We start from the raw sequence: 18524 nt of genomic DNA on the forward strand, positions 1-18524 counted from the left end.
TCGGTGTTGCCTTAAAAATCTGAGGTTTTTTGGAGTGTTTAAACCAGAAACCTAGGTTCAAATCCTGACTCCCTTGCTTACAAGGTCGGTGCTTCAGAAGTCCTCCACTCCTCTCTCTCTCTCTCTCTGACATCTCCCCTGCTTTCATCTCGTTTCACTACGGGTGACTCTCCTAGGAAGACCCCGCATCCCAAGCTTCAAAGCCTGTACTTGCAACTGTCTGGAAGCCGTTCTCAATGTCCTCTCCTCCTCCTCCCCATCCTCTGCTCCTTTCCTCTTGGTAAGAAGATACCCACATCTTATCTAGTCATAGAGACTTACTGGGATCTATCTATTTGAATAAAAAGTTCTAGTTAATAGGATCTAAGAAAAAGAATATACAAAGTATACAGAAATATATAAATTACTGTATACTTTATCACAATTTTTAAAAAATGAAAATTTCAAGTTGTGTCTTTCAAAGCAATGAATGATGTGGTTCACAACCTCTACCTTTCCTTTCTCCTTCTCATTGGCTAAGAGGGGACCTAGGAGATGGTGGCAAGCTACATCCAAAGAGGCAACACATTGTCTGGAACAAAGGACAGGAACCACCAGTGTCCTTACCATCACCGAGCGTCAACGTTTGCACCAATGTCTCGGCCGGAACTACTTCAGGAAGAGATAAACCCTATCTTCTCCATGTGACCATGCAACACATAATCCTCATGCCAACTTTCCAATGCTCACCTCAGAGGCAGTGAGTGGAAATGTCTAGTTTCTCTCACCCCAGAAACCTAGCTTCTCACACCTATGCAGTCTCTGAGCCAACATTCTTCATGCAGAGAATACCTCATGTTCTCACCCCAATTCTTTCTACTCCCTTTCTTATCAACATAAAGGTTTGCTTTTCTAATTTCACTCTAGTCTGTTCCTTTCTGTCCCATCTCCCCCTCCCTCCTTCCCTTTCTTTCCCTCGCCCTCCATCCCCCCTCAGACTTCTCATTGAGTGACTTTCTTTTCTTCGCCTCATTCATTTTCCACACTATGAATCAAGTTTTCCTAGATCTCCTGTCTATTATCAGTTTTTCACCACTGTGACCAAATACCCAGCAGGAACAACTGAGGACAGTTTCAGGGACCTCAGCCCATGATTATGTCTCCACTGTGGTGAACAGAACATGGGAGGGAACGTGTGATGAACCAGAGCTGTTATTATCTCCTGGCAGTCAGTAGGCAGAGAACAGAAGGGACAGGGACATGCTATGGCTTCCAAGGACACATTCCCAGTGACATACTTCCTCTAGCTAAATCTCATTCCCTATTTTAAACCACTTCCCAATAATGCCTCTAAATTATGGTGCCATCAATGAACTGATCCACTGATCATGAGCCAGGTGCCTTACGATCTCAAGAGTGCACTGAGAACCAAGCCTTTAACACATGAGCCTTTGGGGACACTTTCTATCTAGGGTTTAAGAAGGTCCTCCCCAAATCGTTAAGAAACAGGTTTCAGTGGCTTCTGTCTGAAAGGCGCCTTCCTGCAGTGCTCACGATTCAGCTTTTACATCTTCCAAACGACAACTCCTGCCAACGTCACTAGTGCTAACTCCAATATGTTCTTAGTTGTTTTCAAGGCACATTGTCCAATCCTTCACTAACGTTTGACATTAATGCCAGTATAAATTTATTCTCATCACAACAGGCAAAACCTTGCTCTTGCCACCTTGCTCAAATATCAACTATGAAGCAGCTTTCCCAGACAGCTGTTTCAACTGCCCCCTCCATAGCTTGTTTATCACCCTGGTTATCTCCCCTGCTTTAGTGTGTTCACCCAGGCAAAGACCATGTCTTACATATGTGTCCTTGTCCCGGGACCGGAGCAAACAGTCTGTGAACAGCTACAGTATAGCGGCAGCACCAGGCTGGGGAGGCGGCTGGGTTGGTAAGGTGCTTGCTTGTACAAGCAGGAAGGCCCGAGTCTGATCTTCAGAACCCACAGCAGCAAGCACAGCACAGCAGCAAGTGGCTCTACTGAGGATGTGGAGACCCGAGTGTGGGGCTCACCAGCCAGCCAGCCTAACCTCGTTAACAAACCACAGCCTAGTGAGAGCCTGGGTCAAAGAACTCTTTCTTATGTTTTCCAATTTCATATGCATGCATGAACAGTTCCTAAGAAATGGCAACCCAAGGTTGGCCTCTGGTCTCCATATGCACACACGTGTGTATGTACACACATAAATATACATATGTACACAAACAGCAGCCAACACTGAACTAGATTCTAATGCTTTACTTTCTACAGCTCTGTAGTAGCCACTAGATTACTCCAATCTGGAGATCAGGTTAGACCAAAAGAAGCTGAATAATGTACAGATCTCAGAGAAGATAAGAATACTTTAAAACACGTACTGAGTCTTACATAGTATAGAATAGAATTTTTCTAATGTGTATGTGAGTGTCTGTATGTGTGTGTGCACGCACACACACACACACACACACAAACTAATGTAACAAGGAGGCCAGAAAGACAACCTTAGGTACCACTCACTGTCAAGAATGCCTCCTTTGAGACGAGGTCTGTGATTGGTCTAAAGCTCATCAACTACATTAGATTAGCTGAGCAGTGCGTGCTCAGACAATAGGTGTTTGCCACCATGTCTGGAATTTTTACTGAGTTTTAGAGATAAAAGTCAGGTCTCTGTGTTCACATAGCAGACACTTTACAAAGCTATCAATCAAGCCAGAATAGTACTTCTTTCTAAGGTATTACTGTTTAACTTATGCCAGGTACCTTGGTATCATAAATATATAATATGATAAAATAAGAAAAATACGGGATGCTTTTGTAAATAAAAAAACTATTATTTTATGTGACACAACATAGTCAGAAATTGTTTACAAATGAATTTATAATGACTGAATCTATTCACATCTTATATAGTGTTTATTAACACAGGAACGAGTTTTTTCAGTAGACTAAAAACCAAGTACAGTTCATAAACCCTTGGGGTCTTGATAGCCTTCTTCTAAGTGCACACAATTCAAGCATTTTCATAATATGACTAAAATCCTGCTCCTTGACATTGCACTGGTACTATAAAAGCAACAGTAGGTAAAATGCCAGGTGCCTTAGTTGAGTCAAGGCAGTGTCAAAACTGTTGTCACTTGTCAACACATTTTAGTTAAACAAACAAACAAACAACTAACAGGGACTGGAGAGATGGCTCAGTGGTTAAGAGCACTGACTGCTTTTCCAGAGGTCCTGAGTTCAATTCCCAGCAACCACATGGTGGCTCACAACCGTCTGTAATGAGATCTGATGCCCTCTTTTGGTGTGTCTGAAGACAGCGACAGTGTACTCACATATATAAAATAAATAATTCTTAAAAAAAAAAAAGGAAAAAAGAAAAACAACCAACAAACCAGTATCACTTAAATCAGTATCACTTAAGAATGCCCTTGAAGGAGCTGAGATGAAAGAATGGACCATCTAGAGACTGCCATATCCGGGGATCCATCCCATAATCAGCTTCCAAACGCTGACACCATTGTATACACTAGCAAGATTTTGCTGAAAGGACCCAGATATAGCTGTCTCTTGTGAGACTATGCCGGGGCCTAGCAAACACAGAAGTGGATGCTCACAGTCAGCTATTGGATGGGTCACACGGCCCCCAATGGAGGAGCTAGAGAAAGTACCCAAGGAACTAAAGGGATCTGCAACCCTATAGGTGGAACAACATTATGAACTAACCAGTACCCCGGAGCTCTTGACTCTAGCTGCATATGTATCAAAAGATGGCCTAGTAGGCCATCACTGGAAAGAGAGGCCCATTGGACTTGCATACTTTATATGCCCCAGTACAGGGGAACACTAGGGCCAAGAAGTGGGGGTGAGTGGGTGGGGGAGTGGGTGGGGGAGCATGTGGGGGACTTTTGGGATAGCATTGGAAATGTAAATGAAATAAATACCTAATTAAAAAAGAAAAAGAGGGCTGGTGATGTGGCTCAGTGGGTAAGAGCACCCGACTGCTCTTCCAAAGGTCCAGAGTTCAAATCTCAGCAACCACATGGTGGCTCACAACCATCTGTAACGAGATCTAATACCCTCTTCTGGTGCGTCTGAAGACAGCTACAGTGTACTTACATGTAATAAATAAATCTTTAAAAAAAAAAAAAGAAAAGAAAAGAAAAAAAAAAAAAAAGAAAAGAAAAAGAATGCCCTTGAAGCCAAAGCCAGGATTGGTGACCCACACCTTGAGTTCCAAGATAGTTAGGGCTATACAGAGAAACCCTGTCTTAAAAAAAAAAAAAATCAAATCCTTGATAAGGCAGTACAAGTCAATTATTATCTATTGACAAAAAACAAAAAACAAAAAACCTGAAGTACATACACAGTATTTTCCAAGAATCCCAAGGAAAAGCACTTTGTATTTGAATTATGACCTAAACTAGCCTTTGGTGGGGACCCAAATGTCGCTTGCAGGAACTGGAATGATTGCTTAGTGGTTAAAGGGCATGTACTATTTCTTTTGCAGAGGACCCAAGTTCTGTTCCCAGCACCCACATCAGGCAGCTCCCAAGCACTGTAGCTACAGCTCCGGGGGATCTGGGATCTTCTGACTTCCATGGGCACGTGTAGTCACACGCACACACTCCCACACAGACACATAACAGAATCATCTTTTAAAAATAACAACCAAGGGGGCTGGTGAGATGGCTCAGTGTGTAAGAGCACCCGACTGCTCTTCTGAAGGTCCAGAGTTCAAATCCCAGCAACCACATGGTGGCTCACAACCATCTGTAACAAGATCTGACGCTCTCTTCTGGAGTGTCTGAAGACAGCTACAGTCTACTTACATATAATAAATAAATAAATCTTTAAAAAAAAAATAACAACCAAGCCAAGCAGGGCAGCACACACCTTAAATGCCAGTACTTTGGGGGGTAGAGGTAAGAGGGTATCTGTGAGCTTGAGGCCAGCCTGGTCTACATGGTGAGACCCTGTCTCCAAAAACAAAACAACAACAATAAAAAAAAGTAGTTGATTTTCTTTCTTTTGTTTTTTTGTTTTTTTTGTTTTTCGAGGCAGGGTTTCTCTGTGTAGCTCTGGGTGTCCTGGAACTCACTCTGTAGACCAGGCTAACCTCGAACTCAGAAATCCACCTGCCTCTGCATCCCAAGTGCTGGGATTAAAGGCGTGCCACCACCCGGCAGTAGTTGATTTTCAATGTAATACCATTTGCATTAAAACTACTAATGTGATGATAAAGATTACACTTTACTTTAAAGTTTAAAATTCCTATGCTTAAAAAAAACTACAAAACAAACAACGTGCCTCTAACCTATAAATTCTACTTGCCCAAGGACAGACAACTTCCAGACTGCCAGGGGTTATTCTTGTAATTGCCTGCTCTTGTATTTTAAAGATAACAAGTGTTTTCGCTTCTCTAGACAAGCTTGCTTGCCCCTGGCTGCACATAGGAAGGGTCTGTGTCTGACTGCACATGGGCTGAATGTGTGCCGATTCCAGGTAGGCAGGAGGTAGGTACACCACTATGTGCTCTTGCCCTTGATTACACAAAGGCAGGAAGTCACATAGATACATACAGATACATAGAGAGTTTGGTACAACTCATAGTTTGAGTATCTACAAAGGGATTTGGAATATACTTGGTATATCGATATGAAGGACTATTGCACATGCTTGGATTAGAAAAATATAGCTATTTTTCATGAAAATGTTATTTATCATACCTCACATGGATTTTTAAAACAGGTATTTTAATTTTTGCAGTTTAAGTTTCTGTCTGATAAGCATCAGTAAGCAAAAGCTTTTTGTTAGTTTAGGAGTCCCAAGACCAACTCATCTGAGAACTCCTGATTAAAGCTAAGCTGGAACAGTGAGGGCAGGAGGCGCCTACCGCATTTCAATCATCATGTCTTCAAGTAGTTCTGAGGAATCTCTGCTGTAGATCCGGATGTAGAACTGACTAGGGGAGATTATATACTCCACGAAGACCCCCACAAGGGTGCTGGTATCTAATGGAGGAAGTCTGCACAATTTCTTGGCACGCACAGCGTCTGGTGGGATATCGTGGTTTGCCACTGACAGGCTGAGCTGCGGTTTGTTTGTTTCTACCTGCTACAGGGAAGGCAGGGAGAGAAAGAAACCGTAGAAAGACATTAAAGGGACATTTCAAATCCCTCAAACTCTTTCACGAATCAGCCTTATTGCAGTCCCTGGGCTCAAGGCAGATTCATGACTGAGAATGCTTTAGAATGCTAAAATACCATTTACAGCCACCACTTAAAGACATCCTTCAAGTACTCCATTATGGAAATATTGGCCAAAAAGTTAAGAGTGTTAGGCAAGTGTCCCCAAGAAAAAGGGGAGACATTCAGGTGGAGTACGGCAGGTCCTCCTACCTAACCCTACCCTTAGTCAAGGGTAACTTTAGTAGATGGATCTTAGGGACTTTTCCATCAAAAGGTTTTGCAGCACTTTCATCCTAACACTTGCTCTTTCCTCTAGGCCTTCTTCCTATTGTCCTGAAGAAAAAAACAGCAGGCTCTTAAACTGCTCATCCCAGTGAAGAGCCTGTTAGAGTGAGGAACAAAAAAGTCACAAGCAGAGACGCAAACACAGAAAGAACCGTGGGAGGCTGTCATGAAGGAGAAGAGTTAAGTAAACAACAGAGGAACAGGGAACAGGGCCAGGGCCGAGGCTGGGCCAAAGCAGGCTCTGCACCCTCTAAAGCCCCAGGCTTTCCAGCCTCGACCTTAAGGCTCACTAATAGAGACATTTACAGTGCTGTCAGGGAACTTACATTTCAGGCACCCAAAAAACTTTAACACCACGAGTGTGGGAAATGAAAAAACAGAAAAATGCCACAAAAAAGAACTGGTCTTTTCCAAGGACAGGTGTCCCTAGATTTATTTTTTTTTCTAGCGAGCACCTGGTTTAAAGAGGCATTCACTCGGTTACTGAGCCTCCTACACAATGTAACGCAATGTAACACAATGTAACACACTACCCACTCACCAGCTGCAGAGGCTTGACCACCAGATTAGGCTTCTTGTATATCTTCTGTTCTGGCTCCTTCTGGTTCTTCAAAGGGCAATCCCACGTGGTCTTCTTAACTGCTACAGTGGATAGTGAATTTCTGGAGAGACTGGAAGTCCAAGGGTTAGCTTCTGTTTTCTTGTCTGGTTGAACTAAACACGAATTTCTGACTGATGAAAGCGGTCCACCTGAAACAGTCAGAGTGGTTACAGTGTGGGACCACTGCCCCTGAGTGGGCCGTGTGCCAGGCACCAGGAAGGGACACTGGCAAGGGGAACTTGTCCCTGGAAACCTTGCAGATGGAGAGACACCAGGGATGACGCACTAAAAGAGGAACAAACTGTAAAATTCTCACACTGGGGAAACAGGAGCCGAAATAATTTCTCAAACTCTGGTGAGTGACTGTCTCAACACCTGATCTCCAATTTCTTCTTCTAACTAACCAACAGACAGTTATTTAACACACATACTCTTTAATATTCAATAATATGATGCCTTAACTCTTAGAGAATTCCTCAATCAACCTCATATTTTATTGAAATTTATCCATCTAGGAGTACCTGAGCCTGGCACATTATGGACTGCTCAAATCTACAGCTAACCACAGTGGCTCCTAAAGAAACAAGCTCACAAGCACATTAAGATGTAGGCACAAAAATATTAATCCTATTTGCCTAGAATGAATGAAGGCTGAAGTTTCATCCCTTAAACAGCAAGATAAATAAAAAAGTTAAAAATACTAATCACATTGCTTATTATGGTAAAAATGGAAACAATCTAAATGTCTACCAACAGAACACTGGTTAAATGAAATAAATATATAAGAATTGCACAAAGGTAAACATGAAAAAATACTAATATGGAAAACAAAACATTAAACATAAGAAGCAAAGACATATTTATATAATAATGCTTTGCATAAGAAGATTATGTTATAATTAAGTATATAATTTGTAAGAGATTGTGAAATATACTCATTAAAGCTACAAGTATTAACTACCTCTGTGTTGTCTGAATGGCTTAAAGAGCTTTTGTGGTTAAAAGAAGTTCTATGACGTCAGATAGGATCTTGCTCAGATCTTCTAAGTCCTGTATTCAAAGTATGTGGGGTCTTGAGCATTAGGGACTTGTCGTGGAGCTCTGTGAGGCAGCCAAACTGTATTGCTTTGGGTCATCTCTTTGCCCACCCTAACCAACAACGTGAAGGAGTCTCAGGCCTGGTACTGGGGTTTTAAGCTGTCAAGGCACAGAAACAACAGTCCTACCAAGCTGTGACACCTGAGCCACAACAATGACCAGCACGTGGCACCCTTAAAGGTGCAATAGTGGCACTCATATCTTGGCCATAAATCAATGATGGAATGTGGGAAGGTAGGTGTCCAACACAACCACTCTTCAAAACGTATAGAACAGACTGGGGAGGGAAACAGCTCACTGGTGAACCGAGTCCTGCCTCACAAACAGAAGGATCTTGGTTTGACCCTTCATAATCCACATTTATAAAAAAAACCCAAAAACCAAAAAACAAAGCCAGGCCTGGGGTTTGTGTGCTTGTAAACCCAGTGCTGGAGATACAGGACCAGCAGGATTCCTGGGTCTTCCTGGGCAACTAATAATCCTGTTTCAAAAATAAGTAAGTAAAGAAGATGGGCAGCGCCTGAGGACACCGCCAGAGGCTAATACTCTGGTTTCCCTGCACACATGCACACACACACACACGAACCTCCCCTATACACATTTTATAAAATAAAAGCACCATATTGTTCATGCCTTTGCAAATGTTACCACTGAGGGGACTGAGCAAAGGGCGCGTGGGAATCTGTCTGCATGATCATAAAAAGTTATCTCCAAAAGAAAACGACTCTAAGAGAAAACCAAACTGGGCTAAAAGCATAATGCCCTAGATCCAATGTGGTTTCCTAAAGTAAATACAGAAACAGGCAGTGGTGGCGCACACCTTTAATTCCAGCAGTTGGGAGGCAGAGGAAGGTCAGTCTACAAGTTCGAGGCCTGCTTGGTCTATAGAGCAAGTTCCAGGACAGCCTGAGCTACAGAGAGAAACCCTGTCTTGAAAAACCAAAAGGGGGAGGGGAGGAGAACACTTGGAGTTTATTTATTGTAAAAACATAAATGTATATTCCTCCTATGTATGTCATATACTCTGACTTCCACATATCTGTAAGAAGCTTTTGCCGCATAGCCTATCATACCTATCAAACGACCAATTCAGAAATTATTCCTCAGAACTTCTAATAACTGGACAATAAAGAAAGTAACAGGCTGGAGAGATGATGCTCAGTGGCTAGAGCATTGGCTGCCCTTCCAGAAGACTGGGGCTTGACTCCCAGCACCACAACTGTCTGTGACTCCAGTCCCTGGAGCTCTGGCCCTCTTCTGGCCTCTGCAGGCACTGCTCATGCATGGTGCACACAGGCACACATGCAGACAAAACACCCATGAACATAAAATTTAAAAAAACAGTCAAAAGTAGCTCACGACTATAATCTCCGTACTCAGGAGGTAGAGACAAGGGAGTTCCGTGAGTTTAAGATCTGCTGGGTTATACAGTGAATTCTAGGCCAGCCTGGGCTACATAATAAAAACCTGTCTCAATAAATAAACAAATAAATAAGTTAAATTGTGAAAACTTAAAAATTTAAACTGATAATATAGGTTAACTTTACTACAATTATCACTAAAAAGGCCATTATTCAAATATTTTGTAGCTAATATGGGAGGTGTTTGGGTGATTCTACTGGTGACTCTTTCTTTAATGCTTGCTTCGATAGAAAATGAGGACCGTATTATGCCATTAACTTACCAGACGGCAGAGGCTTCAGGTCAGCATCAAACACGAGCAAGTCTTGCCTTTCTTCACTGAACTCAACTCGGAGAATGTCACTAAGAGCGCCAACAAGTTCTGTCACGTTTAAGAACCCTAATTGTTTTGGTGAAAGTTGCTCTTTAAAAGTTAGCTGTCATTTAAAAAAAAGAAAGAAAAGATAAGAAAAAGGAAAGGCATGAAAACTCTGGATGTATGTTTGGCAAGGCTTTAATTTGGATTTTGTCAACCTATATACTTCAGGCTCTGAACTCAAGTGTAAAAAGCCTATTTCACCATCAACCAATCTAGCCTAACCACTGAACCGGCAGTCCCAGAGACCCTTTCTCAAGAAACAAGGTGGACAGCTGCCAAGGAACAACACTGAAAGCCAACCTCTAGGTGCCACATACACGTGTACACGCACAAACACATGCCTACAGTTCTTCTCTCCTGCCTAGGCTTTAAGGATGTGAAGACTTGCTTCTGAACTAAACGCCTTCAGCGCTGTAAAGGACTGGCTCCTCACAGAGTACTACAGCTGTTATACAGACTGTGTCATGTGATGCTCTGATACCACACTCAATTCCTTATGACTTCTCCCACAGAACACTTGTACAAATGGGGGTCCAGGATCAGGCAGACCATCATTCAGAAGGTCGTATTTACAGTCGCCTATCAGCACACCAAAGGAAACAGTTGGCAGAGGGCAGGGCAGGGTGGGAGGAAATTAGAATTAGTACTACTAATTACTAATTAGTCTACTCCCTCAGACGGTACATATTAGAGCCTCTTCTCTTTGCATGTTTATCAGTCGCTAATAGTTTCTCAGATAATTGTGGTGTATTAACTGTGGAAACTGTTTAACTGAACATAAAGCTAGGATAAGCAGGTTTAAAATACAAAGGAGTTACTCTTTTGTTTTTTTGGTTTTTTTTTGGAATGCATCAAAGCCCCCAAATGTATTTGCCAGGCCCGAGGTTTAAATGCACAAGCAAAAGGGGAAGTGCCTTTCAGCAGGAAGGATGGGGCAGTAGAATTGCACAAGGAAACGGGGAAGTACAGATACTTATCAGCGGGAGGGATGGGGCAATACAAGCAAAAGGAGAAGTATTTATCAGTGGGGGGCGGGGACAATAGAATTGCACATTCTTAGGCAGTTACACGGGGAAGCAGGAACTTGGCGGTATCAGGGTATCTTGAGGTCAGGACTGACTTAGGGCTAGAACAATCTGTGGTTGTTCTCAGAGCGGTGTGTCGGTGGCCCGCTTTTGACCCTCTTTTCTTCTTGGGGGGAGAGGCCCAATTCAGAGATCAGGACAATAGCGTTGCTTTAATAGCTCCCAACATCTCCCTCGTTTTAATATTTTTATAAGGACATATTGTATAATAAATTTGTAGCCACGTTTTTATGGACTGCCAAAACGTCTGTTTGCTCACCGGGTGATTTTCTAAAACCACGAAGGACACAAGGACAAGTCATCTATGAGGCTTCAATCAACGGTTCCAGTCTGTTGGGTATTACTAAACAGTCATCCCAGGCTAGACACATCATAAAATTGGAACTTGAGGCCATCGCCCATGAGAGTTGTAAGACTAAGTACTGCACAGAGATTAGTCTGAAAGCTGTTAGACAGTCTCTGAGAGGCATGTCTGATTGCATAAAGGTTGAGTGCCCCAGGGTCCTTCCCCCAGGAAAAACGGCACGGGAGCAGGTCGGGGTTACTCTGGGAAAAGATCTGTGGGCCTGAGAGTCAATCCCGTACATGGCCCCTAACATTACACACTGGGGATCGGACCTCTACCTCTACCCACGGAGCTTGCTTCGTTCCTAAATCCCTTGGCTAGCCCAGGTTATACTCTTTTGTTTTTTTAGGTTTTTTAAAATTGTGTCTACAAGCAGGTATGTACACAAGTGTGGGTCCCCTGAGAAGTCAGAGGTGTTGGATCCTCTAGAGCTGGAGGTCCAGGCCACCCGAAGCCACCAGACGTGGGTGCTGGAAACTGAGATCTGGTCCTCTGAGCCATCTCTCCAGACTCCCAATCAGTCACTTTTAATAGTATATTCTGAAGATCCAAATAAATATTCAGCAAAAGCAAGTCTCAGGAGGGAGAGGATGATAAATAGGGTGATTGAGGTTCTCAAAGTCATATATATATACACACACACATATGTAATCGTGAAAGAAAAAAGCAATTGTAAAAAACAAACTATGGTGAAAACTCTCACACAGTAAAACTTCATTCATTAAAAAAAAAAAAAAAATCAAGTTTCTGCTCACCTCAAATGTCACCTAATATGAGCCGCCTAGCGATCACCTTCCTAGAAATAACTATTATTAACAATTTTTGAGTAACTTTGCAGAAATTGTCAAAACTTAAGTGGGCTTCTATAAAAGAGTATACAAGCTATACATCTTGCTTTTTCAGTTACTATAAAAGTAATCCCACATCATTACTATATGAAACACAGCTCAGGTTTATCTATGATTAAATGGTGTGCTTTCTGCTCTACCGGCCCCCACAGTCAGGAGGCTGGCACGGTTCTATTCCCACAGCCTGCCTGCCTGCCCACCCGCCCTTCCTTCCTTTCAGAGCCCCACTAACTCATTTTTATACGGACTGAAGAGTTTAGAATCTGCATCCCTACCGCATCATTGTTTATTTTTGCCAACCTCCTACATTTTCCTGATGATAAACTGGTCCTGCAGACAAGACTTCTTGCCAGTTGGCAAAGGAATCAAGCCCACACCTGTCTGCTCTGACAAGGCCACAATGAGTCTGTGTGCTCTACTATGGGCACACAGTAGCTGTTTCTTTTAAAGTGTTAACTGTGTTGTTTGTCACTGTTGGTTACTGGACCACAGGGCTCATTTAGGCACATCAGGTCAATGGCTGACTAGTTGTCTGGGCTGGGACTGAACTGGGACTTGCACATGCTGTCTAAGTGTTCTGCCCCTCAGCTCATCTCCAGCCCTGATACCAACCTTTAGTTGCCATTCTTCAAAGATGAACCGATCTCTACAGTCTTCCAAGTTGTCTAAGTAACTTTTGTAACTGTGCACTGATGGGCTTCCAGCCCTTACAATTAAAGCCTGAAACTCATCAGTGCATTTGTAAGTCCTTTAAATGTGAGCCTAGTGCTCAGCCTTGCCTTACTTATCTGTTGACATGTTCCAGGTTCAACTCACACAATTAGAATAGATATTCTTGTATGTATAATTATCTCACAACTACTCCCCAGTGTCATGCCACACTATATAACAATAATTTCAGATTAACACTAGTATCATCACCAATATAACACCACCACCACCTCTGGATACATTCACCCTTTCCTTACCCCTTTGTGAGTGATACTTCATCAGAGCAGACACTAACCCTCTTCCTTTGAATTGTCATTTGGTTTCTTTCTGTAATGTTCCCTTCTGGCAATGTTAACTGTCTGTCTTCTTAGGGGCATAGGCCACTGTGGAATGTCTCCTGTCCCTGACATCAGCCTTCCTCCTGAGTCACTGTGGCTCCTTCATGCCCAGCACTTGCAGGAACATGTATCTTTCCCATCTGTTTTTCAGGGAACAGATCTGCCCTCATGTTTATTTATTTGGGGTTATTATGTTAACTACATAAAAATAATTTGGGAAAAACTCTTACTCCTTCCTTACCTTCACTGTTTGCAACTTTTCTATCGTCAAGTTTTTTTTTTAACAACTTTTTGAGAATTTAACACATGAGAACTGTATTTATACAAGCAGCATACAGTTGGGTCTTGCTTCTCATCCTATATCACAGGCTGTCTTTTATGGCCCTGGCTGTCCTGAAACTTACTTTATAGACCAGGCTAGTCTCAAACTCACAGAGATCTTTTTCCCTCTGGCTCCTGAGAGCTGGGATTAAAGGTACGTGCCACCTCTACCAGGCTCACAGGCTCTATTATAGCAGTTAGTCCATTTATGTTAATGAAAGCAATATATCTAGATTTAGAGCTACCATGCTCCATAGGTTGACCCCATATATATCCTGTTCCCCTTCCCACCTTTTATAAGTTCAGGTGACCCTCATCCATATCTTCCCATCCGTATCTTCCCACCTGTATCTTGCATTCCGTATCTTGTTCTTCTGCTCTCTATGCCCACCTTCCTGAGTTTATTGCATGTATTTATACAAATGGTTTTATCTGTTGGCTTTATGGCTATCACTGCATCTCTAATGGTTGTTCTGGGTATTATAATATACACCCTTAACTTCTTAGTGTTACTCTACATGTCACAGAAAGCATAACAAGATGCAGTTTGTACAATCAATTATGCTATACTTTTTGTTTTTGTTTGTTTTTCGAGACAGGATTTCTCTGTGTAGCCCTGGCTGTCCTGGAACTCACTTTGTAGACCAGGCTGGCCTCGAACTCAGAAATCTGCCTGTCTCTGCCTCTCAAGTGCTGGGATTAAAGGTGTGTGCCACCACACCCGGCTCTGCTATACTTTTTGTATGCACTACATCAGCTTCATGTTATAAACCCAGCTAGTGGCCCTAATTTTAGCTTTAAATAGTAGCACGTTTTAACTGGTAAAAGCGAGTAGTCTTTCAGATACAGCTGCACATTACGTCATCCTCTGTTCTTCAGCCCTTCTTGAAGATCCAGTTCTAATCCGGCATCATTTCAGTTAGTTTACACTACATTATTTGTTTACTTATTTTTTACCATGCAGGTCTATTTATACTTCTCTATTTTTTGATTATCTTAAGTATCTTTATAGTACCTTCACTCTTAATATCATTGCTGGGTATAAAATAAAAAATGTATATGAGGGGTTCTACTTTTCCACATCTCTTCTTGGTACTATCACACTTAAAAATATGTTAATCATTATTTCAATGATGTTATAACGGTAAGTAGTAAAAACACTCTTCTATTCATAGCCCGGTATTTGTTACGAGCCATATTCTTAACCAGCCTGATCATAATAAAGAAAAAGCCACTAAGCCATAAAACAAGGTGGTGTAAGTGTTAATAGCACAGACCTATCGGATCCAGTAGTAATGGCAAAATTGTGCAGCATAAGAAAAATAAGCAATGCGAAGAGTAAGAAAACACCTACCTCAAATTCTCCAAGCAGTTTAGAAATAAACAAACCTTGTGGAAACTTAGACACGACCTAATCAACAGAAATGAAACAAAGATGTAGCTGAAAGGTTAAGAGCCACATGATAATCCTTAGTTTAACGAATGAACACTTTTATTTTTATCAATTTTTTTGTTTATCAATGAATATATTTCCTCTATTTTTGGTGCTGTATTGTGAACAATATCCTTGAACAAACAACTGTCAGATACTTGTCCAAGTTTCAGAAACAGCAAGAGAAGGCTGTCCCAGCGTATCGGTTTTTGCTGCCTGAGTGTGTGGGTTTTCACCTGTCTCCCACCCAAGTCACAGCACCTGAGGTGGGAGAATTCAGGGCAGAGGAACTATGCTGACATTTCCTAACTCAGATCAGGACCAAAATCCTCAAGGCAGACTACACTGGTCCATTACACAACAACTGAAGGGTTTCCATCTGCTAATAATACAAAACAATAAAACAGGTCAATGGTACAAAAGTGTAAGACAGTATGAAGGGTATAAAAAAAGCAGCTAATGTAAAATTGTTATCATTTAAAATGTGGCTGGGAGTAAAACTGTCTGCACAAGTGTCCATTTGTCCAATTCTTTCAAAGGGTAATGAAGTATCTTCAACAAGCCAAATGTTCAGTGTCTCTGATGGCAACCCACATAACATAAGTGTTCAAGACACTTCACTGCAGGACTGTTTTTTAATAGCCAAGGTCCAAAGCAACTCAAATTTTAATTCCTCACAGATCCTCCTAACTGAAACTTGGAACAGTAATATTTTGGGCTACACTAACCATGTGTATTACATTAGCAGGACAGAAAACTGAACTGGAAAGATTTTTAACTGTTTGTCAACAATGATTTGTTGAGCAAGGAAAGAAAAAGAGGGAAGAGAATGGAAGAACCATTTTCTAAACAATTTCACACCAAAATTTTTAGTATACATTTATTACTTTTTATACAAAATTAGTGTTCATATACCAACATCTTAGAAACAATGAGATATAAACACAAAACTAATAATCACCGCAGACAATTAAATTAAACCACATGTGAAAATCAATTATTTTGCTTCCAAGAAAGAGAAAATACTTACAAATTGTATCTTGCGCTTTAGCTCAGGATCAACAGTCCCTCCAGGTCCAATCTGTGCAATCACGGATTTGAATGTGCTCTCCAACTATGAATAAAACAAAAAGTCAGAGCTCTTAAAAGCCAAAGATAAATGTAAGCGAGCTATAAAAGGAAATATATTTCAGCCAAATGTGTCAAATTCTGCTCAGTGGTTAAGAGTATTTACTGCTCTTGCAGAGGACCTTAGTTCAGCTCCCAGCCTTTGACCTCTGTGTTCATCTGCATTCACAGGAATATACTCACACATAGACAACCAAGAATATGTATATACACATAGTATATGTATACACATAGGTAAGTAATTAAATAATTTAAGTAGCACTGAGACATTTTATATTGTATCAAATATGCAAATGTAATTTGTATGAAGCTAGACACAGGAATATTCCAAGATACACAGCATTATCTATAATAGGTTCTACAGCCTCCAGTTAGTTGGATACCTTTGTCCAGAAAGGATACTTGCCATTCATTTTCTAAAGTTACTTAGTATTACTAAATACTTAGTGACTGCCTAATGCCTGAAAGGGAGGAAGGGGTGTGAGTCAGAGCGCAAGTGAAATGAATGGTCTTTTAAAAGAGCAGTAGGGGAAAGCTCTTTTATGTAATATAATCAAAGGATGAAAGACATGGGGGGGGGGGGCCAGTGGCAGAGTCACTATCAGTTCTGTGCTCTGGGAATTTGGAAGCAAAGTCCTGTCCTAAAAGCATAGGAGAGGAGGAGGTTGGGCAGATTTTTGAGAACCTGAATTTGGGAAGTGGAGAGTCAGTGAGGTGGATACCCATCATCAACCCCAGGTCTACACACACAGTTCGCCAAGTGGCATCAGTAGAAAAACCTGCATTGGTGGATGGAAGTTGTGTTATAAAATATCCTAACCTCCAAGCAAACCAAGGGAAACTCAGTTACATACATAGCAGAGCCTTGTGGTGAGACTCCCAGTATCAGAACTATATTCTGATGACAGATAATTAGATTTGAAGGGTAGACAATCAAGAGACCATGTAACACTCTGGGTAACAACAGTTCATGCTAATCTTTTCTGAATTTAAAAACAGATTTAATAAACATGTTCATCAGCTTAGCTACCCAGGTTAGTCTCTGGATTGTCTAGCAGAAGAAATGCCAAGAGAAATAAAAACAGGGCTAGCAAGTGGCTCTGCTTGCCACAAATCATTCCCTGGGATTCGTGTGGTGAAGACATGACTGACTGAAGAAAGGGAGGGAGGAAGGGACGAAGGATGGATGGACCAGCACTTTCTTTTTTCGAGACAGGGTTTCTCTGTGTAGCCCTGGCTGTCCTGGAACTCACTCTGTAGACCAGGCTTGGCTTGAACTCAGAAATTAGCCTGCCTCTGCCTCCCTTGTGCTGGGATTAAAGGCGTGTGCCACCTCGAGGCTGGACCAGCACTTTCAAGATTTCATCAAGCTCTATCTCCGGAAGGCCTTATCTCTAAAAGAGAGCTTTAACAGCAGCATTTTGGGGGAATATATAGCAATTCAATCCACAGCAGCTACTGTAACTATCCAAGTAACTTTGTTAAACTTGGCAATGAAAGTTTACAAGGCTCACTGCTAAACAGCTATAATACAAAAGATCAGGGTCTCTGAAGGCAGCCAGAGAAAATACTCAAAATGAAACACAATGGGGGTGGGAGTGGGGCTGGGGGTGGGTGGGAGGTTGGGTTTAAAAGACTAACAAAACAATGGAAATAAAATACCTGTGAAATAAAACACAAACTCAGCAAGACCCTTTTGTAATTCTAGGCGGGAAGGGAAGGAAAAAACAAACACCCGCAGACTTCACCTGCAGACTTCCCGAGTCCTATGGGAGCACTACACCTGTGTGCAGCCAGAAGAGGCTCACGATGACCAAAAGGAAAAAGTGACCAAACTGAAAGGTAAAGAAGACGAGTCCACAGGGACATTTGAAGATTTCAATACCCCTCCCTCGGTAATTCATGGAAAAATCGGAAAACCAGGGAAAGCCTTAGAAAGTCTGAATGATGTGAGTTAAATTGACTTAGACAGCACAGAATACTCTACTCAAATATAGTAATGCCTTCTTTGCAATTAGAAAACATCTACCAAAATAAGCATAGAGCTATTTAGCTAAGTCTCATTAATTTTGTAAGAAATGAAACCTAAGTTTTCTGATCATAATAGAATTAAAGTACAACAGGAATCATTTCTGGAAAAAAAAAACCGAGATTGTTTAAAAATTAAACAGCACTAAACATGAAACAAAACAGAAACCATAACAGAATCAGAAAACATTTCATGGGGGGGGGGGCAAAAATACATAAAAATTTATGAGATGTTGTTAAAGCAGTATTAGAAAAAAGCCACAGCCATAAATGTTTTAATTAGGAAAGGAGTAGAATCAGTTATCAAGCTTAAGACAGAGCC

The 18524-nt window shown here is 41.6% G+C and overlaps 1 protein-coding gene across 13 annotated transcripts in view; it reads right to left on the bottom strand.

Moving 5' to 3' along the window:
• Tdrd5 (tudor domain containing 5) overlaps nt 1–18524 on the bottom strand; it is a 49009-nt gene that overhangs the window by 23063 nt on the left and 7422 nt on the right. For 12 of the 13 annotated variants that reach the window (XM_006496733.3, XM_006496731.3, XM_006496728.3 and 9 more), the window contains 5 exons: nt 16077–16160; nt 14969–15025; nt 9870–10023; nt 7028–7236; nt 5907–6127 (listed from right to left, as the gene is read on the bottom strand). In XM_006496733.3, coding sequence (XP_006496796.1) covers nt 5907–6127; nt 7028–7236; nt 9870–10023; nt 14969–15025; nt 16077–16160 — 725 coding nt within the window. The remainder of the gene's footprint in view (nt 1–5906; nt 6128–7027; nt 7237–9869; nt 10024–14968; nt 15026–16076; nt 16161–18524) is intronic. The other variant, XM_006496726.4, reaches the window with a different exon arrangement.

This window comes from Mus musculus, chromosome 1 (assembly GCF_000001635.26).
Source record: "Mus musculus strain C57BL/6J chromosome 1, GRCm38.p6 C57BL/6J".
NCBI lineage: Eukaryota > Metazoa > Chordata > Mammalia > Rodentia > Muridae > Mus > Mus musculus.